General features: G+C 40.8%; 2 protein-coding genes and 1 long non-coding RNA gene across 7 annotated transcripts; 1 reads left to right on the forward strand and 2 right to left on the reverse strand.

Annotated features, from left to right (window-relative positions):
- Positions 1-1,339: 1,339 nt before the first annotated feature.
- On the reverse strand, positions 1,340-5,915 carry LOC5514831 (medium-chain acyl-CoA ligase ACSF2, mitochondrial). Its single transcript, XM_032384445.2, has 3 exons — positions 5,820-5,915; positions 4,688-4,873; positions 1,340-3,782 (listed from the first exon to the last, which is right to left on the reverse strand). Exons 2-3 carry the CDS (start codon positions 4,861-4,863, stop codon positions 2,249-2,251), a joined length of 1,710 nt encoding a protein of 569 aa, XP_032240336.2. The 5' UTR covers positions 4,864-4,873; positions 5,820-5,915; the 3' UTR covers positions 1,340-2,248.
- Positions 5,916-9,371: 3,456 nt separating this feature from the next.
- LOC5514832 (transcription factor Sp9) lies at positions 9,372-23,476 on the forward strand. 5 transcript variants are annotated; one of them, XM_048723839.1, is made up of 3 exons: positions 13,279-13,403; positions 19,725-19,926; positions 21,611-23,476. In XM_048723839.1, exons 2-3 carry the CDS (start codon positions 19,906-19,908, stop codon positions 22,859-22,861), a joined length of 1,272 nt encoding a protein of 423 aa, XP_048579796.1. In that variant the 5' UTR covers positions 13,279-13,403; positions 19,725-19,905; the 3' UTR covers positions 22,862-23,476. The 5 variants fall into 5 exon arrangements, with proteins under 5 accessions (XP_048579799.1, XP_048579796.1, XP_048579798.1 ...); XM_048723840.1 differs by lacking the exon at positions 13,279-13,403 and adding an exon at positions 13,517-19,622; XM_048723842.1 differs by lacking the exons at positions 13,279-13,403; positions 19,725-19,926 and adding an exon at positions 9,372-9,389.
- On the reverse strand, positions 20,208-21,519 carry LOC116619542. The gene is made up of 2 exons (XR_004296731.2): positions 20,665-21,519; positions 20,208-20,512 (listed from the first exon to the last, which is right to left on the reverse strand). It is a non-coding gene; the product is annotated as an uncharacterized LOC116619542 (long non-coding RNA).
- Positions 23,477-25,889: the final 2,413 nt, after the last annotated feature.

Raw genomic sequence — 25,889 nt, forward strand, 5'->3', positions numbered from 1 at the left:
TATCAGCATTACAAGAACAGCATAATCACTCGGCGGAGGAATTTGTAAGTGTCTACCTGGCCGGCACGCGTTCACCGGGTGTGATACTGTCAGTGCATTCGCTGGACGCGGGAAGGTGGGAGCTCTGAAACTTGTAAGGAAGCACAAATCATTTGAGCTTCTTTTCCAGCAGCTTGGATCCGAATGGCAGCTTTCAGAAGAACTCTTTCAGACTCTACAGGAGTTCACATGCCACATGTATAGCCCCAAGCCAAACACCTCTGAGGTGAACGACTTGAGGTATATGCTTTTCTGTGCGAAAAAAGGCAGCCTAGAGTCCACCCAGTTACCACCGTGTGAAGACTGCCTCCTGATGCATGCTTGCAGAGCAAACTATCAAGCTGCAATTTGGAAAAGAAGTCTTCAGTCTCAACCTCAGATACCGACACCCTTTAAGTCAGGCTGGTGCTTGGAAAACGAGATGCTGTCCATTAAGTGGATGAGAGGAGATCCAGCACCGATAGCTGTCCTCGAGCTGATGTCATGTACATGCACGAGATCTTGCCAGTTACCAAGTTGCAGTTGTCTTGCGAATGGCTTGAAATGCACGGACATGTGCAAACTACAGATCTGCAGTAACCGCCCCGATGATGATGAAGAGGAGGAATGTCCAATTGAAGATGACAGTGAAGACGACTTCTAAGGGCTTGCACATAGCGAAGCATGCAGCTATATCACCAAGCTAAAAAGACGGCATGTAAACTTACAGTTTAGTTACATTTAAGGTGGCTTTTACTATGTTTTCATTGACTGTCGTATCACTTAAGAAGATAATAGTGTAGGTTTTAGTTAATCCTTGTTGACAGAGAAACTAAAAGAAAAAAGTGCGTCATTATTGTATTAAGGGTTTCTTAGACATACGTTTTGGGATATTGGTTGCCATAGCAATAAGACGAAATCGTTGACAAGCAACTTTCCCTTAACTTTATAAAATGTGGCCGTAGTCGAAATAAGCTTTGGATGTTAGAAAACAGATTCATAATTTTCTGTATGATGTATACATCATACTGAAAGGGCTGATGATTAATCACGTGATTAAACACACAAAACGTTTTATTACACATGTCTATCATATATCTTTAAGTAGAAGGGTTAATAAGCTTTCTAAAAGTGTATGATAACCCTTGTCACCTGTTTTTAGTACCAAATTGCCACATTTGGCGTCTTCTTTGTCCGTATATTGAAAAAGAGAACCTGAGAAGCTGATTGGTTTCCATGGCAACGAAAAAGTAGGATGACCAACCGAGACTTTTGTAACCTCGTGCCTTAATAATGAATGAAATAAACCCAAAACAGTTTGTTAAAACGTCTTCTTTTATGTTTTTTCTCTACCAAGTACATAAAGTAAGCATGATATAGAAAGGATAATGACGTCACTTTGTCACGTGATTACATACTCAAAGCTACTCATTTGTAATGTCTATCATAAATTTCCACAAACTACAGATAATAACCATTTCAAAAAGGTATGATAGCCTTTGTCACCTTTCTTGGTACCAAAAAGCTAATTTTGGGGTATTGGCCTGTGGACTATATGTGAAACCTATATAATATAAAATGTCAGGACATGACTTGATACTTTTCATAATGTTTGGTGCATTACACACATGTTGTGTTATTGATTACTGTTATTATCAGCATGCATTCTGAAAAGTGACTGACGGTTGTAATTGTTCTGTGTATATAAAAAAACATTAACCAATAACTAAGAACCTACACAGCCTGATTTGCTGTCAGAATAGCAGAACAACAGTCTATTTTAAAGTCCTGAAAATAAAATAAAAATTCTAAGCAACATTTTACCCATACCAGCTCACGGTAAAGGCGCGTACGGCTGAGCGCTTTTTAAAAGCTGTGCCGCAGGTGTTAACTGTACTACATGGTCCACCTTTAGCCTGGGTCTGCTTGGTTCGGTCTGCAAATTCCGTGTCATAACTTGAGAAATGAGTTTATATGCCAGCTTCCTGCCCGCAAAAAGCGGGGGGGGGGGGATCTTTTTGAGTGTTGTATAAATGAAAAATTATTAACTATGAATGAGGGGCTCTTGAATCGAGATCTTTCCTCCCTCCTCTTAGTGATTCTATATGCTAGTTCGCTACTACAATCAGTCTAATGTGAATCTAATGTTCATTTATTCTTTGCTGCAGTAGAAGATTCGTCACCCAAGTCTGCTTCAGAGTCATTTTAAAGACGACGTTAAATCGATGGCTCATTTGCCTTCGAGTCCGAGCTTTCCCAAAGCTATTTTCTTGATCCCATGTAAATCAAGCTTCGCACTTCGTGTCATCGGAAACTCGTCGAATACCACGAAGTACTTTGGCTTCAAGCTCAAACCATCGGCTCGCGGCGGCCACTTCCCGTTGCACCAATCAGCTAGCGCATCCAAGGGCACGTCATCACATGCATTTTTTCGAAGCACTACGCATGCGCAAATCTCCTCGTGCAACATCTTGTCAGGGACACCGATGACGATGGTGTCGGCAACGATTGGGTTCTTTACAAGCTCTGCCCTGATCTCGCCCGGGAATATCTTGACAGTCGCTCGTTTGATGATTTCTGACTTGCGTCCGGTAACCTCAATCATGTCTTGGTCATCCATGGTTCCTAAATCCTCTGTGTGTAGCCATCCTTGTGGGGACTTCACTCGAGACGTTGCCTCTGGGTTCCCTAAATAGCCCAAGAAAACACACTCACTTCTGCAGCAGATTTCTCCTGGTTGCCCCCGAGGAACGACCTTACCATCCGTATCAACTATCTTGACTTCCACACCAGCAAATACTTGCATTTTAGCGACAGATGACTTCTCTTGTATATCCTTGTTGAGTAATCTAAAAGATATCTTCAATCCCTCAGATGAGGCATACCCCTGGAAAATATAAGCTGCTGGGAACGCCTCTATGACAGACCAAAGGTCATCAGCCGTCAATGCTTGCCCTGCCATAACTATTATCTTAACATTACTCAGGTCATATTTCGATTGCAATTCCTGGAGCCTTGGGATCAAGGATGGGCTAGGACTCCATGAGATGACTTTTTCCCGCTGGATTACCTCACATGAGATATCCGGGTTGTTAGACAATCCTATCTCTGTGGGAATCCAAACCACAGTTGATTCTGAATAAAGGCTGTTATAAAAAGGTGTCAGGCCGCCTATCCAAGATACTGGACGATCCACAAAACTGATAATCTTTCCCCTACTCATCTTAGAAGAATCAGTTGAGGGTTCACCTCCCTTGACATTCACTATGGCATGCGACGTGTGTTGGACAAACTTTGGGATCCCTGTCGTGCCTGAAGTTGCCAATGCAACAATAGGATCATCGCCTTGGACTTGAGCCTGGACGGTCAACACATCTTCAACTCCTAGTAACTCCCCTCGCTTCAGAAGGTCATCATACAAGTGAATCTTAGTAGCAGTGAGGAAGCTGGGTGCCAAATTGAAGTTTCCAAAGAAGATTATGTTTGTTTTTTTGTCGGTTAGCTCCTTAAGACCGGTCCACAGCTGTCTTTCCTGGGACTCCTTCATCACCGGGTTAAATGCAATTGCTGTACAGTCGAGGGTCTTTAGCAGGGCGGTGTTAGCAGGTGTGAGGTCTCCAGGACCCAGCAGAATCGCTAGAGCACCAATGCGATGTAGTGCCATGAGGAACACGATGTACTCGAGGGTGTTCCCTCCGATTAGAAGCACGTGCTGCCCACGTGACACGCCTAACTCGAGGAGAGAAGCGGCGAGAGACACGGACCTGATATCAATATCATCATCATCATCACCATCAAAACTTTATCAATCAATACCATAGTCATTAATCACCTACATTAGGGGGGGGGGTATCATGTTTTAGGAGGGGCTGCGATTTGTTAATTCAGATTTTGGGGAGGGACTTAATTCTAACAGATATTTTGAACATTTTGAATGTTCTGATCAATTATCAAGCCTCCTAAAAGACTCCCTACAAAATAAGAACAAAAATGTGATGCCCCTTCTGCTTCCACTTTCATGATTTTTGTTTGGCTGGGGGGAAAATCATTAACCCCAAGAGTGGTTTCTATTTTTTTTCATTCATCTTTTGCAGCTTTTGTTCTATTAATCAACATGATCACTGATTTTCCGAATACCCATTCAAGTTATGGCATAGCACATATGGGGTGAATAAAAAGATAAGTAAATAAGAATTCAGGTGGGTAGGAGCTAAGGAGCATAATCACCATTATCTGCCATCAGCACTTTCATAACCTCCGCTGCTACAGCCATTAATATCTTTTCCATAATCATCATCACCATCATCAGCCACTTCAGCACTTTCATCACAGTAAACATGACAACCTCTGTCACTACAGCCTATCATCATTTTCATGATCATCATATCATTAACAATCATCGTCCTCAACCATCATCACTGGACCATGATGATGTCAATCATGTTATTGTCATCATCATCATTTTTGCTCTGCATCATGACAGACTTATCACCAGCAATCATTATTATCCACCATCAGCACTGCACCATGGTGTCAATCAGATTAATTGTCATCATCATAATCACAATCATCAGTCACCATGACAATCATCATCATCATGACGCCATAGTCTTTGCATCGTCCCTCTACCATTCCTTGATTTATCAGCTGTGGTACATTTCGTTCTCACCTGTTTCTCCACTGGGCGTAAGTCATAGTGGACCGACTCATCTGCATATTATACATCACAACGGCCTCAGTCCCAGCATTCTGTTCAGCACGTATGTCAAGATACTGGTGTAAGAGGCGTGAGTCCATCGGGCACGCATGAGGCACATGTATATAGCTCAAGTTCGGTGACATCATTTGAGATATTCTGTAAACAATACAATATGCATGCTAGCAAATGGCAAATTTGGAAAAGTGAGGGAATTGCATAGAGTATTATTAATATGTGTAATCTGATGATTATACAATAATGATAAGAAGTGCAGAGTGCGGCAAGGCCAAATTTTACCCCATCATTATTGTGATCAAATACCCCTAGCCAAGGCCCGGGGTGAGACTCTCCATAATGTACATATGCTCGTCCTATCCCTTAGGGTTTAAAATTCGCCCCAAGTGCTATCCCTTAGGGTCTTCTGGAAATCTGCTTTTTCTTAGGGTGTCTACCAGGGGACCCGACCCAAAAATACAAACCACACTTCCTGTTACAGTTTGTAAGACTTTCTGTTAAATCTCTATCAGTCGATCTTGTGACAACTGTCAAAGACGACGAACGTCAAATGGCCAATCAAAATCGCCATTGTCCTATGGATTGCGGTGAAGCCAGCTGTCACTTCAGCAATCTTACGTTCGCGGTGATATCTGAAATTCTGCTATACCTTAGGGTTAAAAAATCCAGAAATCACACCCATTTTGCTATCCCTTAGGGTATAAAATTCATTTTCTCGACGAGCATATGTACATCTTTTTAGGGAGAGTCCCCCCCCAGGAGAAATAATAGAAATAACAGCTAACATTCTATCTTTTATGGATGCGCTGAATTGTGTAAAACACTAAAACATCAAATCTGCAAACACTCTCACATCCAAGTATAACAAATAAAGTTAAGAAGCAATCAAGCATCCGCAGTGTGAACCAAACTCAATGAAATCCTGCAAACCCGTGCGTTGGGTACTAGGAGGGAAAAGATGAGTTTAATAAACCTCTCTCTCTCCTATAGGCCAGTCAAACTACAATACAAACGTTCAAATATAAAAAGAAAGTCAACTAGTGTAAGAGGCTACATGTAAATGTAGAATAATAATTCAAATACGTACCCCGTATGCTTGTTATGTGTGGCTGTTGTCGACTAGTCTCATTGAGGAACCGGGCCTAACAAAGGAAAACCGAGACTACGCGGGGAGGTAGTTACAGACCCTGTCCTAGTGCCCTGGGGCCCGGTTCCTAGAAGGCCAGATAAGAGTTATTTGCAAATAAATGCTTATCCAACGAATAAATCCTGAACAAATCCTATACAACAGATAACTTTTTTCCGTGGATAACTTTATCCAGCTTTTCAGGAACCGGCCCCAGAACGTCTCCCAGCTCGGACTCTCTATACTCGTCAATCAATGGAACTTACATACCATAATGATCCGAGTAAGTGCCCTCCTTCGGGTTTCCCTAACGGTCGCAGGTTTCCAGGTGCGGGTTTCAAGTCGCGGGGTGCGGGTTTTCAGGGTGCGGGTTAGTGAAAAAGCTACGGAGGGGGGGGGGATGTTTTGTTATTATTATTATTTTTTTTTGGCTCGCGAATATCAAGTATCCGAAGAAGAAAGGTTTTGTTAAGCCGTTATCTGTTTAAAAACCGTAGCTTTTTCAAACCCGCACCTCAAAACCCCGCACCATTAGAGAACCTCCCCTCCTTCAAATAAGCGACTTCAGCTCAATAAGCGCCCCCGTCCGACCTTGAAAATTGAAATAAGCGCCCCCTCCCCCCTCTAAAAAAATACCCCAACAAAAGCATCTCTTTTTATTGGTGTAAATCTTTATAGCTCGCGTTGAAATTCTCACATTACATCGATATTGTCATCGATTTGAAAACGATGAAATTCCCTCTATGAATGTACTGTAATTAGTCTAACATTTTAACTGTTGTTTCAGTTAATCGCAAATGTTCTCAATCAATTCAGAAGCTGGTATTTTCCGCCGAAATGATATATGCGCCCCCTCCCAAATAAGCGCCCCCTCCCCAATCAATAACCACCCCCTCCCCAATCAATAACCACCCCCTCTCCACATATAAGCTCCATCAACCCCACACACCTGAAAAATTAAACAAGCGCCCGCGAAATGTCGCGGCACTGAGGAGGCTCCGCTGTTTTTTGCAACCGGATATAATAATAGAAGATTAACGATTAACTAATAATGATGGCAGTCGTTTTTCTAAATGGTCAAAAACCTGGGGCGAGCGCGCGAGCGTGTATCATCCCTCTGCAACCTGCAAAATGTTTTATTCGTCATCGTTGCTGTGCAGGTTGCAAAAAAAATTGCTTCATGTAACATGGCAAGTCGGAATCGAATGGATGACCGGAATTATACTGACACTCGTGTTAGATAGGTTCATGCTTACCCTAACGTCTTTTATTTTCCTGCCTGAAAAAAGGCATTCCTTTTGGACAGCCACTACGAATTCGAAGATCTGGTCTTTTATAAGGAGGGTATTAGAGTTACATTGGTGTAGTTAATAGGGTTTCTTATAGTGATGTTGTGCGTAGGTCGATCGGGCTAGACGTATTCCTAGGAAATACACACAGGCGCGTACCCAGGATTAGCTGAGGGGGTGCGCGGTCATAGGTATCATATGAAAAAATCACAGGATTTGAAGATTCCTTAATAAGGAATGACCCACTTTTTGGCCGCCAAAGGGGGTGCGCGCGCACCCTACTGTGTACCCGCCTGACACATTGAAGGACAAGCATAAAAAAAGAATTGTCGTGTAACTTTTGCAGCCGGCTCTTCCTAACTCACCTGCTTCTTTGTAATTTTTAGCCAGTTTTAATATCCTCGAGCACATGTAGGGGTGCTATAACTATGAGTCCATAACTATATACCTATGGTGGCTTATAGGATACCTAGGAGTTTAAAGGATATGTTGGTGATCTCCTATGTTATAGGTTGTCGCAAGTATGGCGGTTAAAGGTGTAGGGTGTGTAGCTTTCCTTAGACGGGGCGGGTGTTTCGTTGAACTGTTACCAGAAAGAAACATGTGATTTACTTTGACTTGGATTGTAATTCAGATTTTGCTGTTTATCTCATTTCTTGCTCTGTGTAGCAAACAATAGGTCGGTTCTACTATCAATAGTTTAAGAAAGCGTTTTAATTACAATGATAATAGTCAGTGATAAGGATGGCCTTATTTATCAACATTTTAATAACAAATTATAGACAAGTGTAACTTTGAGTCTCAGCTATAGAAAAGGGATAGATTCAGTGGGCTTATCTGCTTACGTCTTACCACGGAGATATATATAAACTGCTTTTGGTCTAGAGCGCTTGCTACTCTAGAACGTGCGCATTTTTTTCACATGGTTGTAATGTTTTATATGTCTCGCGCAACTTATTTGATATAAATAAGCTTGTAACGATTTATAGATTTACCTTCTTGAGTCAGCTATGAAAAAGTATTATTAAAGAAGAAAATTTGACAATGTTGATTACCAGGTGGTGAAACTTTTTAAGACAGATATATTAATTTTTCGCGATATGTCCAACAGTTTTTGTCTTACTGTGGCCTTCGCGTAGCCTTATTAATCAATAATATCCATTCTATTGTCTGGGCGTTTAAATAAAACTTTTTTGACACGGTGAAACAACATTGTGCTTGAAAGTTGAAGTCCCAGACAGTAGCTTTACTGATCTAAACGTCTTTTCAGTTTTCACGGCACATGTATCATCTGCCCACTAACGCAGGTAGCGGGAACGCCCCATTGGGTGGAAATTTCAAGGTTGTAGAGCAAGCGTCCTCTAAACGTGGCTTTAGAAAGGGACCAAGATGTATGGGGCAAAGACACCACGTTTTATTATATCTAGACGGTCGAAGCGTCTTTCGAGTTTGATATAGAACGATAAAAGAATATAAAACAACAGCAACATATTACAATGTCAAATAACGATAAACATTCCTCTGTGTGTTATAACTTAGAAACATAGCTCAGAAAACACAACACATAAAAAACCAGAGTCATCTTTGATATGTTCTGACATGATAAAAAAATACAATATTCTAAGACACGTTCAAAGGCAATATATATTCCACAACGATATCTGTTTACATCTGTTTCATCGTCAATTGTAATGGAAAATAATGACCATAGCCACAGCGAGAATGCAAAAAATAAGTAGCCTAAATAGTAACCCGTAATAAGACAAGACAACAAGACAATAAGATAAGGCAACAAGGAAAGCAACGAGCAGTTAAGAAAATTGTAACAAACTCGACAAAGACATAAAAAGAAGCAAAAAGACCCCTAGTTATGCACACTGTTTCTTGTATCGTGTTTTTGGTCCTGTGCAGTGTTTCTTTTGTAACCTTCGCTGCATACGAAAAGCAGAAAATAGAAACTAACAGCCATAATAACAGGTGTGTGTAATTTAAAACTTATTTTCATTTGTTATGTCCCTCATCTTGACACCTTAGCAAGACCCGCCGAGCACATGAAATATGAGTTTTAGAGTGACCAGTTGTTGCTAAATGTCTGTAAAGGGTTGCCACCAGCACGACTTTGCCGTAAGCCATCTGAATGCAACCCAATATAAAAAAAACATCAATATTTTTATTATATGCGCGACACTGTTTGACAGAGCTATAGTTCCACCACTATTCATTAAAGGGCTTCTATTTTCAGGTACGTGCGAAAGTAAGACAACGAATACTAATTACTAAATACTAAATACTAATTAGTCACCAAGTCTTTGTTACCCTTTAATTCATACTTAATAGTTAACTACAGAATTCTTAAAACGATAACAAATATTTTTTTGGAGCTGGTTCTCATTGCTCGGCAAAGTCTTCTTTTCGAGGAATGGGCGCGACCGTTAAAAGTATTTCTGCTGCAGTAGGGTGACCTGGGAGGACAGCCACTTTGACATTTTTTGTCAGCCTTTTTGTCGACAATAGACACAATGCGTTTTTTAAGGAAAAGGAGGGCCCTTCTGAAAGGCTTAGATAAGCAGCTAAAGAAATCCCTTTTTTCGTGACCAGATATATAATATTTTTAAGCGTGTTGTTCAATAGAGTACCGGTACTTAAAAGCACTAGAACAAATATTTGTTGAATCATTATGTACCAAAGCTTTAAACAAATATGATGATTGTTTGGCAAATATACAAGACTATTTCCAACTTCACCTCTCTTGTTTTGTCCATGGCGATCATCATCGGTTGCTCTTTAGGAGGCTTTAAGGGAAAGGTAACGACACCTATGATTTTGGGCCAGTTTTCGCAAACAGTAGACACAAAAGATAGCCTCAGATAAGCTTTGAATAGTTCAATTTATTTAGGCCTCCAAAGACCAAATAATTTTTTTTTGATATATGGTTCCTCGTCCACGAGCAATTTCCATCTTAATCACACCTAATCTAAACAAAGAGAACCTACTCGTATTTAAAATCCGAACGGCAAACACAATGCGGAGTATAGCGCTTATAAAGGCTTAAAGCCTGCAATATCGATCGCTCTTTTATCTAAGTGCATGACAAATTATACACACGCTTGACCTAGTGAAGGTCTCTTAAATACTCTCTTTATTTAGTACTCGATTCTTATGCTACTCCCCCTTCTACTTAGCTAACCAACGCGTCTGTAACTCAATATCTTGACAAAGAGTTACATGTGACTCGTGCAGGTAGACGTCATTAGCAGCCACAATACACCGGTATTATAAAACTCACACAAAAGAAGAATTTCGGATAACGTTGTTATTTAAGAGCTGAAAAAAATCCATGAAAAAATGTTGCTTTATAACCATTTGTTGTCTATCATTTAATGACTTATCATTTCCCCTGGAATTATAATTAGTCGATAAGGCTAGATCTGATGATTCCTAGGACACACGGGACCCCGGCAGCTAAATAATTATTTTTTGTTCGTGACTGGAGTATTTATGATTTTGAAAACAAAAATCTTAGATTAACCCATAATAGACAACATTCAGTACGCATCTATTTGTATATTTGGCAACTGCGACCTCTTCGACCCCCTGCAGAGGAAAGTTGTGCAAGCGCGCGTAATTTTATGTTTTGGCGGGAAAAGTACCAAAAAATATTAGTAAACAAAAACGCTTATACATTAACTGTTATACATTTTACACTTTCGGGTGTGTTACAAGCTTCAAACAAGAGAATCAGGCACTAAACAGGAAAGGGTTTTTATTTGTGGCGATCCCCTCGTCGTCGCTTTCGCGTTGGTTCAGCCTCCTTGGATTCCAAAGGGGGGGGGGGGGGGGGGGAAGCAATTTTGAATTGATCAGTTAATCAGACAGTAGGTAGAACAGTTATCAGAGAGTAGGTAGAATGATTAAGACTTGTTTCAAAGTAAATAGGAAACATAGAAGGAAAGTCAGGAGGAGGGTCTTTCCCTCCTTCATCTCCCCCAGGTAGACGTAGCGATAAAACAACCTGTCATCAAGTTTTCTCTGAGCTTTCTCCTTCTGAGAGGAGGGCGTGAAAGACATCACGCTTCTACATTTGAAAATCCGACTCAAGACTTAAACTCGAGAGATTGTTTAAAACACTTTAATCTGTTTAAGTAATTTTGTCTTGTATGTTGCGAGGTGGCGAACTGGTGCAGGTTGCATTGTTTAACTGTTGCACTCAGTAAAACAAATATTTTACAGCTCATTCAAGAGACGCAGTTTTCTCTTGGTCTTAAATGGCAGGTTAAAACATGCTGTTAAAAGTGAAGAGCATAAAGGAAAAACTCTCGCAGCGGGAAATTTAACTTGTCAAAATGCATTGTGCTGCAACTTTGCATTGGTCCTCGTCATCCAAGTATTAGTTTATATAGCTAGATAATGCATAGTAAGGACAAGAAACATTTGGAAAGCGTGGTGAGCTTTTTTATATATATATCTAGACACTTATACACATATATGTGTGCGTCTGGATATAAGCGACATCATCTCTATATATATCTATTTCATATTCTGATTGAAGACACCGCTCTTTCTAATTCCTACAATCTGTTTTTGTAAAAACCGAAAAAAAATTGCTTTTTAATCAAATCCCTATATTTAACCAAGAAGAGCGAGCTTAGTTAGGTAATAGCTTTGTCGACTCTTAAAAAAATATTTCTCCGGTGCAATATACTATATTATAAACAGTTCAGTACAACACTTTTCCTTTCTCGCCAACAATTAGGACTTACAGCACGACAAACGAGCCTAGGACATCTATCGGGGCACATCAGCAAGAGTGTGCTTTATAAAGGAAAAAAAAAATTAACGATTCATTTTGCTTTTATTCCCAAATACCTTTTAAATCATGTTATCTAAATAAAGCAAGTGTTTTACCTATCTAAAATAAAAACAGCTGAATGGAGATTATTGAAACCATATATGTTATCTAAACAAATACTTCATGCTGCGTTTGTTTTAGTTAACACATCATAAACTTAATATTGTTAAATCCTGAAATCCCAGCTAAAAAAAGAAAAATATATTGAACGTGTCTCACTTTGACCCCCCGCGAGTTATCGCATTCCAATATGCTACTGTTGCGTTGGATGGCGCACTTTGCACCGTTAAGTACTAATGCAAATCTTATTACAAAGCACTCTGATGCCTCTACCACGGGCGAGACGTGATCCATAATGGTTTTTACAGCTGCATCTCTTTAGCTTTACAAATTCTTTTATCATTTTCACCGATTTTTAAGTGTTGCACGAAAAAAATCTTTGTTCCTATACTACCACCTGCCATACATATAAATTCTTTTCAAAAGAGTTTTTGGACAAATTAAAAAGGGAACCTATAGGTACATATAAAAGTTTTAGGTGTTACAAAGACAAAGGTAATAAGCAATAGTTCATTAACGCTATGTAGCGTTTAACGTTATTCCTCTAATCTCGTAATCGCAGACAATTACCAGGTATTCCTTTGGAAAAACACTTTGTGATTTTAGCGTGGGAGGAACAGCAGATGTAGGACGATTCTTGCTTTGTTACTGTACCCTTTAGACGTGAACACCGCCTTCGAGTTCAATATCAGACTTGCACTGTCATGGTGAACATTGGTGACGATTTAGATAAGAAATACTGTGCTATAAGGAATAACCCTTCTAACATTTGTGAATAACATAAAGCACAACTTTATGAAGATAACACTCCGAGTTTAGATCACATAATTAGCCGTGTGTCCTGTTTAGCTAAGCATTTGCCAGTTGTATTAGTGTGCTGCCTGTTAATTAAGATCAAGTATAACAGGCCGCTAAACTACACCCCCTACTCCGTAACATCGACAAAAACGTCTTGCTAGCTACTGATCACGTACGAACACACCGGAGAAAAAATTTTTATCGACAAACTCTCCAAAAACATTAGTGTAAACGATATTGTATAGAAGCAGGAAAAGTGTTTTGAGGGTGCGATGCTTAAAAGTATGAAATATTTAGGCGTCCTTAACTTAATTAGGGAAAGATGATAAATAAATTATGACTCAAGTGTTAGGCGCGCAGGCCCGTGAAATGTGCAAAATTGGGGCCTCAATGAAGCCGTCAAGCCGTCACACGGGGGGCTGTCATTAGCCAAAGCCTAGTTTACCAGTAGAATGGGCGGGGCCTAGTCTGCCTGAAAAGCTTGCACCGAGAAACGCTCGACACCAGTACGCACAAGTTGTGAAAGAGCTGTGACTTAACCACTTCACGGTGAGTAACAAAACTCCACCTATTTAAACGCCATTATATCAACAATATATGCAACAATATCCAGGGCAATCTTTGACAAGCTAAGATAGTCATTGCATTGAATGAAATTTGACGCATTTTTGAGGGTTTTTTTCTTTGTTAAAGGTACCTGCGAGCTGAGTTTTTAATCTTTACATCCAAACATTTATTTAAGGGTATTACTGTCTATTGCTAGTCTGGCTTTTTAATCTTTACATCAAAACATTTTTGTTACGGTATTACTGTGTGTTGCTATTCCCCGCAAGTTTTTTTTCTCGCATTAATCGGTTCATCCCCTTCGCCAAAGCGGTATTTTGTTACGGCATTACTGTGTGTTGCTATTCCCCGCAAGTTTTTTTTTCTCGCATTAATCGGTTCATCCCCTTCGCCAAAGCGGTATTTTGTTACGGTATTTCTGTCTGTTGCTATTCCCCGCAAGTTTTTTTTTCTCGCATTAATCGGTTCATCCCCTTCGCCAAAGCGGTATTTTGTTACGGTATTTCTGTCTGTTGCTATTCCACGCAAGTTTTTTTTTCTCGCATTAATCGGTTATCCCCTTCGCCAAAGCGGTATTTTGTTACGGTATTTCTGTCTGTTGCTATCCCACGCAAGTTTTTTCTTCTCGCCTTAATCGGTTCATACCCTTCGCCAAAGCGCTACTGGGCATCGCACCAGAACCATAATCAACCCAACGTTAACCATCTTTTGCATGTTGAAAAGGATGATTTGTCAAGAAAAACGCGTAATGCTTTTGAGATCATCCCAGTTTTCCTCCCGCAAAATAAATAAGACCTAAATTTCTGCATCTACTTTACAGGGGAAAATTAGAAGTAGAAAATTTGGTCAGTGAAAAAGGGGTGCGTGGCGAGGCTATTTGAGAAATACTTTAACTGTATCGAAAAGTGCTTTAGCACCCGATGCGGCTTGTTAGACTTAAGCAGTGGGGGATGATAATATTTTGTTGGTGCTGTAAAATGCTGGCAAGTAGTCGATCGGTTGACGGCGTAGCAGTGAGCTTAATGAAGCGAGTCACGTCCAAAGGGGAGGAGATTCCGCCCACTAACCTGCGCGCCACTTGTTTAGCTGTCACAGGAATTATGTCAACGATGACAACGAGAAAACCGCTGGGACGGCTTGTCGGTGGAATGTAAATTTGTCGATATTTTAAAGAACATCCTTTTCTTACGCCGTACGATCAGTTGAGAAATTCAGTTTGCGAATTGATTTTCAAGCTTCTTAATGGACAATGCACTAGCGACCTGAATGGTGTAGGGTTCTTTTGATAAATCAGTCGGCGGACAAAGAGGACTATAGAGATTCTTGTCTTCTCTAATGATATTGCCCCTTTAAAGTCCATGTATATCTTCCCTTGCATTGTTCTGCATTTCATCTAATGTTCACATCAAAAAGGATATCGCTATCGAACAAGGGTGAAATTAACAATGTCTGAACAGCAATAGCTTTAAAAATACAACATCTCACCACAGCTGGCGATACCAAAAAAACATCTCTATAACGTTGAAGAATTTGATTCTTTAAGAATTCTTAGAAATAGGTTTTAGTGCTCAGCAGTGAGTAGCAGACAACTCTCTAAACAAAAGGATAATCATGTTACTTCAAAGTAAAAAGAATTAAGTGAGTCTTCATAAATAGGTGATAAAGCGTGCTGCATAAATAGCCCGATAGCCAGCGAGAAAAAAAAAAGCATATGGCCCCAGACATATTTTTAATCTAGATCTTGCTTATTGCAATTGTTTTAATTCTAAATTAGCCGTGTGGTGCGTAACCCCTGAAGGTGAAACACCCTTAGAGTGGTGTGTAATCATCTCTAAGATATACGATATACATTGTCGCACCATGGTGAGGCTTTTCAGGGAAAAAAAGAAACCTTTCCTAGGAACAGTTCAAGGCAAGACCCGTCGCCTTTTAGGCACTTTAAGCTTATTGGATTTCGAGCTAATAATGGTTTAGCATGAAAACTTAATGTTCCTTTTAATGATGGAGATCATTCGTGAACAATAAATTAAGCCAAGGGATGCCAGGTGAATGGAAACTCAAAATTTCCCAATTGGCATGGACTCATAATAGGCACAGTTAATGAGTGGGAGAAGTTGTTGAAATGTTCAGATAAGCAGATTGATTATAACCGCAAATAAAGTAAAAAACCTAGTTCACTACTACTCATCTAATGAGCAGGACAAACATATAGAAAACACACTCCATCTTTTGTTGGCAAACATGGCCAACACCTAAAAAACTGATGACCAATCTATCTATTCCAAAATTGCGTGAAAAAGTTTTAATTTTTGTCGGCTCATAGGGACTTGCACATGTGACACCGAAAGGCCCTGAAGGGATTTTTATATAAATGCATTTTAAAAAGTCGAACTAAGACAAATGGACAATAGTGCTCACGACAAAGACTGGTAGGGACTGAAACTATATTCTTCATTTTACCATACCATAGCAACAAACTACCGGTAGGGGTTGTCGAATTACCCTCTTTGAAAAAAAAAATACAAATAGCACCAGGACAAAGGAAAAGCCGGAATGTTTACCGGTGATAACGATTTGCCCAAACAAATGAAGTTTGGATCGCTGTAAGTTTGACTTAACACCTCCGTTGGGTAAACCTCAGTCGGCGGAACAGATCGGCAAAGATATAAGGTTATAAACTCGATTCTTTTTTTAATAAAAAAGATAGGCAAGAGTTTGTTTTGAACTTTGGTCGAGTTTCATTTTAGGTATTGTCATTAAAAAAAGGCTTTTAAAGTGTTTCGTAAACAATGTTATTAAGATTTTCAAATATTGAATAACAATAAAAGAAGGCTAGACCATTTAGCTATTCCCTAAAACAGCCTCCACTAACAGGAATCGCACAGTTTCGATCCTCTCTCTCGGCCAGCTTTTGAAATTCAGTGGCGCCAACAAGCCTGAGTCTACACTAACAATCATGATATTATTCTATTAGTTTAAGTTCAAGTAATCAGGAGTGCTGAGTATTATCACAACAATAAAAAAGCGAACAAGGCTTAAGAAAGCGAGGTGTTAGCTTGAAGAAAAGCCTTCGGGGGGAACAGTTATTGCTAGAACAACCAATACGGACACTGAAGCACCGAACAGAACATTCCAGAGCAAGCTGATAGACACCGCTGATCTTGTAAGTTATTAAGAAAACGAGGAAAAGAAAAAAGAGTATGTCTATACATGCTTTATGATAAGATACTTTTTTATGATTCTAAAATGTATTTCTGGTTTAAGCAGGAGACAGCCGGATTTTTTGTGTGTATTCTGTAAGTGTCTATACACAGTATAACGCTTGCATAGCATAGTGTCTTAGCACAGTAAAAACGTATGTGAGGGTGTGAGTGTTTGGATGGTAACAAGTCGGTTTTTCAGGATTGTTTGGACGGGAGTAAGCTAGCGTCCTGCGGGAAACACAGTTGGGAATCTGGCCATTTGCTAAGGTGTTCAAGTATGTTTACTTTTAAATCACACAAGCTCCATAGGCGGTATTACATCAAACGAATAACGCACATGTTTGCCTACAATTCTTGTTAACAAAGGCAGTTCGCGTGCTTTACTGTTCCCAGGTCAATAGAAGACGTAAACAGATTGATCTCCTAGAGTTCGAGAGCTTTCACAACATTTTTTAATTTAGTATTTCTATTCGGTTTTAACTTTATTTAGTGGCGGGTATTTTGAAGCAAGGCGTGTTATTATTCATTCGCATACTACAGTGTGGGCTGGTCGGCGTGGACAAAGAACTTTTAATTGGTGCTAGCTTCACAGTAGTTGCTTAAACAGGGAATTTGTTTTGCCAACTTGATGAGATATTTCCTGAAACTACCCTTACACAAACTGTGACGGCCACATACTTAGAATATGGACTTAAGTAATTAAGTATTACCTAATGCTAGTGTACTTCGTCGAATTGTAGCCATAGCGAATCTTTTTCATAACCACCATTGATACGGCAATTAAAATGTTACGATACTAGTCATTAACATATAGTAAACTGTTTGCTTTTTATCCCAAGTCATTTTGCTCGCGTAGAGACTAATGCTGTGTTTACAATTGAGCGTTCAACCTAGGTTGAGTAACTACCCAACCTAGGTTAGATTTGGAGTGTGTGTGAACACGCTCGAAATAGCCACTAATGTGCCAGCAATTACAAAGGATCCGCAACCTAGGTTCGGTTGAGCTCAACCATTCCAGGAGGCATGGTTGAGCGTACTCAACCGAGGTTACAGGCAAATCTGTTGACAGTTCTTGCGCTTTCCGATGTCAGTCATTTCTCAAATAGTGTTTACTCAATAGTCATGAGATTACCACATGTTTTCTAGATCTGCGCATTTTGCTGGACATTTTATACAATACTTTACAACAAACTTGTTTTCAAGTCAAGGGACTGCGAATCCCTAACGTACTAGCACAAAAAAACTCGACGAAAACGACAAACATAACAGAAAACATCAGGCAAGGTGGTCCCTAAAAGATCATCTTGAATTATAGTGAATCTCAAGCAGAAGCCACCACAGAATAACAAGAACGGCCAGGAAAATCACAATAATCGCAGCAGCAATTTGACCTCAGAATTCAAATTGATAACACCGGCGCTGTTCCAGCTGAATGATCAACCGAGGTTAAGTTTTCAAGTTTAAACGCATTTCTCCTAACCGGGGTTCAGTTAACCACAAACTGAACCTAGGTTGACGCTTAATGTAAACACAGCATAAGTATCTCTCTATACATCCGTTGCCATGGTACATCTATTGAAATCATAACGTCATATAATAATTATCAGTAAATAAAGTGAGCCCTCGGCCAAGTGCCTTTGCCAAATCCCTAGGCAGCTTTACTGAGCTGGTGAATGTGAAATCTAGCGAAGTACCCCTTGTATACAGCAGCTTTTTGTTAATTTTAACAAAGTGCTGCCAACAGCCCATCTAGCATGCTAAGCAATTCTTTCACAAGCAAGTGCGATAAGGGGTTTTATTTTAGAATCCATGCGGTTCAGAGTTATTAGAACATAACATCGGAGTTCTTAATTTAATTACTACCATTGTTGTACAAAGTTTGAAGTTGCCGACACGTTCACCGAAATCATTCGGCAAGTTATTATTGTATATGCGCACATGTGAAGAAATCCCGCAGCCGGTTTCTTTTTTCCTTTTTTGACGGGAGGAAGATAAGGTGGGCTTGCTTGCTGGGGATGGTGAGGACCGCCTAATGCAAGAGAGATGCCTGGCACGTGCGGCCTATACATCAAGTGTTCATACTTTGTTTTATCCCTTTTCCGCGGACAACTGAGGACGCGCGGACGCGCAAATTATTATCAGTCTTTTCAAATACAATATATATGCGATATCCAACAAAGTAAAATTAAAGGAAATAAGTGAAGATCGCGTGTCGTTTTGCGTCTTGCAACGGGGTTCCACGAGTCGAATAAAATATGTATTCCATTAGCCGTGAATAAGTCTAGGCCCCTAAGTCTACATGACGACGAAAGAGCAAACAATCGCGTTGATCCGACGACAAAATTAACACTTAGCGCCTTCATAAGTCAATAGTCCGTTTGCTCGCTTAATTCGAAACGCACACTTCTCACCTAAGCTTTAGGAGGATCAGGACAAGAGCGAGTAAAAATATATCTGATTCAAAACAGCGCGATAAAGAGCTAGTTGCAATGATTGGGACAAGTGAATCCTCAGGTTTTAATTCGTATAGATGCTTATCTGTCTGATCAGGATGCGCGTGTTCGGAGAGACAGCGTGTAACGTGCCTCATGCTCGCATATATGCTAGCAAGAGAATGCAGGGGCTTTTGTAAGGAGTGCGAACCAGCAATCGGACAAGTGCCGACATCTTCCATGTCACAACATTGTCGAGAGGGGGCGTTTCGCTACAATTTACACTCCAAATTCGAACAAGAACGTAATACGATCTCTTGAAGCAAACTCTTTGGGAATCCTATAATTAATCATAAGTGCCCCCAGGTAGCTGACCTCGGAAATCGCTCCCATTGTTTTGAAAGCTACTGGGCCTGCCTGACTTAGATAATAAGCCCCGAGATTGACTTGCCCTACACACAGCTGTACTGCCTCTCTTGGCCTTTCACAAAAGGTGATATTTATTGTGAGCGGACAACTTGTCCAGCCTTAGTTGAACCGTCGGTCAATCAAATGCGGCACATCAAAAGGTCTCTAATCAACCCTATCAGTTTTTAGTCTATCGATAATATTTTTTTACAACCACGCCTGACTAGCAATATTATTCTTGTGTGTTCTTTCTGGGATCACAGGCCGAAACCACAGTTAGTCGAAGTGCTTGATAAAGTGCGCGTGAAACAGATCGTGCATGCAGAGCGGAGGCGGCGAAACAGACGCTTTGTTTACTGAAGAGCCACCAATCTATCAGGCAAACACTTGGGCAATTGAGAAAGAAGGACCGCAGCTCACTTGTGCTTATTCAATAATCTCTTTATGCAGTTCCCCAAGACCGAGGTAAGAGAGTGATACCGGCGCACTAGAGTCTGAAGTGTGTAGAATTGCTTATTAATTGCACATGTACTTAAAATAAAAGCACTCTCGTAACGTCTCAACAGCACGCACTGATACACCATAGAGACACTTTATTCGGTAATCATAATAATATACTTTTAAGTCTAAGGAAAGCCGCTTACGGATGTGATAAAACTTTAAAAAAAGTGCGCTTTTTGCGGAATCGACATCACGGTATCCAGGCGCTAACTCAATGCACTTACGGACAACTAACACGGGAGATGTAAACAAAAAGACAAGAGACGTTTAATAGCTGCTTGGTAAAAAAAATCGACTCAGCATGTAAACGATCAACACACACTGAGCAAACGGTGGACCCCATAGAGCGAATCATGTTCGCGTATTATCTGAGACTATTATACTTTAGATAAACTACGCATCCCTCTCCCAGCTGGAATCTGAAGTCCAGCGCAGAAATTACTCGAGTAGAGAGCGTTTTCTAAAAAATGGAGTCGGCAAGATTAAGCTTCAATAGCTAATGAATAAGCTATAGAATCAGGCTGGTAATCATGTCCACGCTTGTGCTCAACTGTTAAAATAAATACAAATCAATTAAAGGTTTGAATAGCGATCCATTTCGTTTGTACCTTTACCGTGGTGCTACTACAAACTAACACTGACTATCATAGTAACTTTAATCTATAATGCAAATATAACACGGTGTGTCAGAGATAAACATACCAATAAGCTCGTATTGTCTTCGCATTGTGCTGTGTGTATTTGAATGCAGCGAAGGGCTTACATACGGCTGACTGGTTCTGTCGGTAAGCCATGCTTTGAAGAGACAGGAACGTTCATCTAGCTTGATGGTGCCACTATTACGAGCCGTCCCATCAAACGCCCCTAAACGTACCCTGAACGCCCCCTCTCTCGAGTCAAACACCCACTAGGGTGCAGATCCAATTACCTGAAGGGTGCTATTCGTACATAGAAATGCACTAAGCCCGTGAGTTAGGGTCATGGCGACCGGGCCCCGAGTATGAATGGTGTGTTTTCACCACTATTATTATACCGACTTCAAACCGACGATTAGAACTTCCGTTAACAATCGAGAGGCGTGAAGTACGAACAGACTCAAGCTTTACTATGTAGTTTTTTCCGGCTAAAGTAATAGATTAGCGGGGCTCTCGCACAGGTGCTAAGAGGTAAACTATCTTCTAAGTGTCACAGATTTCGTCAAACTCGAGAGTCCATGCCGCCCGCTCCCGATAGCTCTCTTTTGTCTTGTCCGTAAAGATTGGTTTAGAATAATAGTTCCATTTGAAGAAACTTATTATATGTCAACAAATCCCTATCATTCAATCATCTTTGTCAAAGAGACCGGTAGGCCCTCGCTGATTGGATGCCAATAAGGAGGCGGCATCTTAAAAGAGTTGTACATCACAGACTTGGCTGAATCAATAGAGGCCGTGAGTTATCAGGCCACGCACTAGAGCTGTTGTATAAATCCACGCCAAAACTCTCACGAGAACCCAACGCAAATGTGTTTATGTTTGGCCAACAAATATTGAGCTAAAGCTTTAGGTTTGCGGGAGCGTGTTTGAGTAGAACTGAAGTTGATTCGATTAGCGGCTTATTACCTGCTCAGTTCAGTAACCCGACGTGTTTCCGCTCTGTCTACTCACAGGAACTACTAGACACGGCGAGTAGTCAACCAAGCACTGGGATGCTAGCTGCAACTTGTAGTCGCATTGGACATCAGCAATCGCCACCAGTCGCGGACGTGACTACAGCAAAGGGATTCTACCCATGGAAATCGCCGCCTCATCTTGAAAGTGTGGCCCTACAAAGAGCTCGCTTTAACGGAGAACCAAGCATAGGGGGGATAACTTCGGCGTTTACTTCAACATATGAGACTTCACTGAGTGAGCGGCCGGTAGAGAACGTGTACACAGTTTGCAATAGCTTAGCGGCTGGACGTGGCGGTACGTCTTCAAGCCCTGTGGCTGTAATGAGTCGAATGCATCAATCGATATCAGACTATCCTCGTATTGGTCACTCGTATCACGAAAACCCCTGGTATAAACAGTCGCTAGACCACCACACACATGCTCAGCACAGGCAAGGCTTTTGGGAGGTTCACGGCGGTCCCTGGCTTGAGGGATCGACTTCAGCAGCCTCGTATCATCCTCCTCTTAGCCATTTCTCGTCGGGGCTGCCGCACGAATACACGTCGAGTAACGTGCCTCATCCAGTGCCCGCATTAGCACCAACGGTGACTGTAGGGAACCACCCGCACTTCTTCCCCCCTACATCATACCTACCTGGTGATCCAATCAAGTCCTCCTACCCTACGTATATTGACGGCCCTGCTTCGTACTTCCCGGGAACTGCGGCGTTTTTACAGTCAACGCCGAGTCTCGTGCCTAGAACTACCCGTCGGTACACTGGACGAGCCACTTGTGACTGTCCAAATTGTCAGGATAACGAGAGAATGAGTGCAAGTGGAGCACCCTTCAGGAAAAAGTCCCAGCATATCTGCCACATCCCCGGCTGCGGGAAGGTTTACGGCAAGACCTCGCATTTGAAGGCGCATTTACGGTGGCACACGGGAGAACGACCATTCGTGTGCAATTGGCTGTTCTGCGGGAAAAGGTTCACGCGATCGGATGAGCTACAAAGACATCTACGTACTCACACTGGAGAAAAACGCTTCGCGTGTCCTATCTGTAGCAAGCGCTTTATGCGCGGTGATCACTTGTCAAAACACGTTAAAACGCATAATAATATCACACCAAAGAAAGCGGACTCTGAAAAATCTGAGGATGAGAAAACCACGAACTCGGAGGATCAACGGAGTGAGGAAGAATCTAACAATGTTTGCGTCTCTGAGTCCCTCGCAGACTCAGTTCGTACGCGCATTCTAAGTGACTCATGAAGCCTTGTAAAACCCACAGTATGATTCATGTGATAGTTTGGAGGCATCGCTTCACTAGTATAGCGCAAATTGTTTATTTCTCTAAAATAATCAAAATGGGACTATTCTAAGGATGTTTTCAGTAGCACTAGTTAACTGATATGGTTGACTAATAGCAAAATGCTTGACTCTTTCTAGACTATTATTACATAAAAGGCACCGCATATCGGCTCTTAAAAACACGAAAAGGAATTTAGAAAAAAAAGTTTTAACAGGGGCGAATTGCGAGCACAATTTCACGAGTTTCTAACAGTAGGAGTGTAAATATAAGCACTGTTGAAGCTGTTTGACCAAGTCAAAAGAGAACTAGAACAATTTTTACGGCTTTGCGTTGGAAGCCAAATTCCGTTTGAAATTACAGAAATTCATATTTATTACTTAAAGTGTTGTATATTCAAGCTATTTATGGTTATAATCACAACAGCTATTTTTCTTGCCTTTTGGTCTTGAAAATATAGCCTGTCCACTCTCTAGAGCTTTAATATTTACAGATACAAGACATTGAATTTTCGACCTTCTTGGCATAAAGACGAGAGAGCAGAAAATTTTCGATTAAAAGAAGTGTCCGGTATTAAACAAATTGTGGTTGCTTGCTTCCTTCCCTGGCCCAGCCACGCTTTGTACTTCAAGTGCTTACCCTAAATGACAGAGACCTTTGTTAACAAGAAGCCTATCTTGGTAATCCAACAGAGAACCCTAATATCTAAATACAGCCCCATGGCGAGCTGGACAAAGAAACTCCCTGCCTAGAGGTTTAAGATGTGTCCTCCCTCTCAACAGCACGCATTACTTGACACACAAGACCAAACTTTAAAATCCACACTACCACTACAGGAGGTTGCCATAAAAGTTAACGGGCATTCAAAACTTGGAGCTTGGTGTCTAGGTACATTGCATAACTTTAAACTTTATCCCAGTCTATGTATTAACCCAGGCCAGATGTGTTTTCAACCATGTTTTCTTATTTAGGATTTAGAAACTTTCTAACAACCGAATATAACTCAAAGAAAAAAGAACATTAATGAAACTACTTAGTAAGGGTTTATTGGTCGGCATCACGGCTGTGTTGAAGTATGCCCCGAGAGCGAGAGCATACTTTTAAACACACTTTTCTTAAAGAGAACTAGAAAACGAGAAAGCAATAGCTTTAGGAAACGACAACAAAATTAAACGGGGATCATAAATGAGCTTTTGTGCTTTTGAATGTTATTTTTTCTGTGTGGGGGCAAATTGGGACATTGACTAATCGATGTGTTTATGTACGCGTTTCATTTAAAAAAATGTGTCAAAATCAATATTGATTCAACTAATTCTCAAAAACCTGCGAAATAGATCAGAAAACAATAAATACGAAATATATCCGATGTCATATCGAAAACACGGATATTTCATGCAATGCGAGCAAAAACAATCATTTAAAGCTGGCAACACTGAAGCCAGTCTTTGGGGTTGGCTTTATTCATGAGCACATATGGGAACGAGACGAGGCTTATCTGAACGGTTCTAACTCCCTATGTGCTTAACACTTTCTCGTAAAATCGACCGACTAACGAGAATTCGGTGATATGTTATCTTATGGGCTAGAAGTGCGTTGTCGCCATCGGGCAAACCAACGGGTGTCATATTATAACTAGTGGAATTATAAAGAGCAAAGCTATTTCGCGGCTGTATTCAACACCGGGCACTCGACCACCCCCGTACAAGAGCAGTAAAGAACACATCAATGAACAGCGTTCAGACGTAAATAGCGAACCCCGCGCGGCCCCTTAAATACAACACAAACAAGAGATTCTATAGAAACTATCGTGTTTCCTTTTGGCCCAAGGGCGAAACGAGGAGCTTGTTTGATTGATCGAAAACATTATTAAAGAATGTTTCGATATAATTGAGAGGACCAAGCATGTCCGGAACACAGAAGAGAGCACCGGCAGATCGGCTTCTTTGTGCTCGAACACGATCCAATTCCAGTCTTCCTACACCTTAAGATAACCGCTATTTTCCTTAAAAAAAACCTCTCATTTCGCGTGAATCCCATAACTCCCCTGTGGGAAGCGATTCAAAAATCAATTTTCGAGCATAGAGATAATAGTTTAAGCTAGAATAAAGAGGCAAGATGGCATCACCATAGTGTAGTGTCGATTGTTATGCATGCCAGTATTAATACGGACGAACAAAACAGTACTGTATCGTATAAATCACTCGTGCTCTAATGCTCTATAGCCCTATAGGTTGTTTTCTCTGCAATATCGAGTGTACCGTTCGATGAGAGTCCCAGCGAGTGCGTGATTTGCCGGGAGTCGCTCATGAGAGGAGTCGGCGAATGTTCCTTTTGTGGTTAAAGACGCGATTCACAGGTGCCTTTGACCGTACGAGAGAAGTGAAAAATCTTAATGAACGAAGACCATATGCCTTAATGGCGGCTAATAGCTCACTTGCGAAGGGTTTTGTGGATACCCTCTGTTTTGCCCAGCGGGGGTCGGGTCAAAGTGTCTAGATCTTAAACTCTCTTCTTTTCAACTCACAAAAGCCTACCAACGCCAACTTCATTGCCGACACTTGTGTCAAGGAATGAAAATACTCCTGGCAGAATTTCAAATCATAAAACCTGTGAACTTTTGGTTATACGAATTGGTTATAGGTGTGAGGGCATAAAGCCTGACTACATAAAACTTTCTGTGATTGCCTTTTTATTTTGCCGTCGGTTTCTACGAAGTTTTTATCTGCTTTTACAAGGGTTACTTTCCTCGGCTCCATTACTAAGATGACAAGACAAAACATCCATTTAGAAGTTTAGGTATTTGCAAAAACATAGCGGCTACTTCAAAGCAGGCGTTGACCACAGAGGTCGGAAAAAGCATATAGGTGACGCCAGTCGAAGATTTCAAACAAAGCAGAAACGTTTCTCCTTAAAAAGACACAGAACTGCTGAAGCGAAACCAGAAATGTGAGTAAATAATATTCGTTTATCTTTTAGCCCCTTAAAAGTATA

The sequence above is a fragment of the Nematostella vectensis genome, chromosome 2 (genome assembly GCF_932526225.1).
Source record: "Nematostella vectensis chromosome 2, jaNemVect1.1, whole genome shotgun sequence".
In the NCBI taxonomy this organism is placed as follows: domain Eukaryota; kingdom Metazoa; phylum Cnidaria; class Anthozoa; order Actiniaria; family Edwardsiidae; genus Nematostella; species Nematostella vectensis.

Coding starts and splice junctions, on each gene's coding strand:
- LOC5514831 (XM_032384445.2), bottom strand. CDS start 4,863: ATGATGTCACCGAACTTGAGCTATATACATGTGCCTCATGCGTGCCCG. Junction 3,783..4,687: donor TACGCCCAGTGGAGAAACAG/GTGAGAACGAAA, acceptor TATTGATATCAG/GTCCGTGTCTCTCGCCGCTT.
- LOC5514832 (XM_048723839.1), top strand. CDS start 19,906: ATGCAGTTCCCCAAGACCGAG. Junction 19,927..21,610: donor TGCAGTTCCCCAAGACCGAG/GTAAGAGAGTGA, acceptor GTCTACTCACAG/GAACTACTAGACACGGCGAG.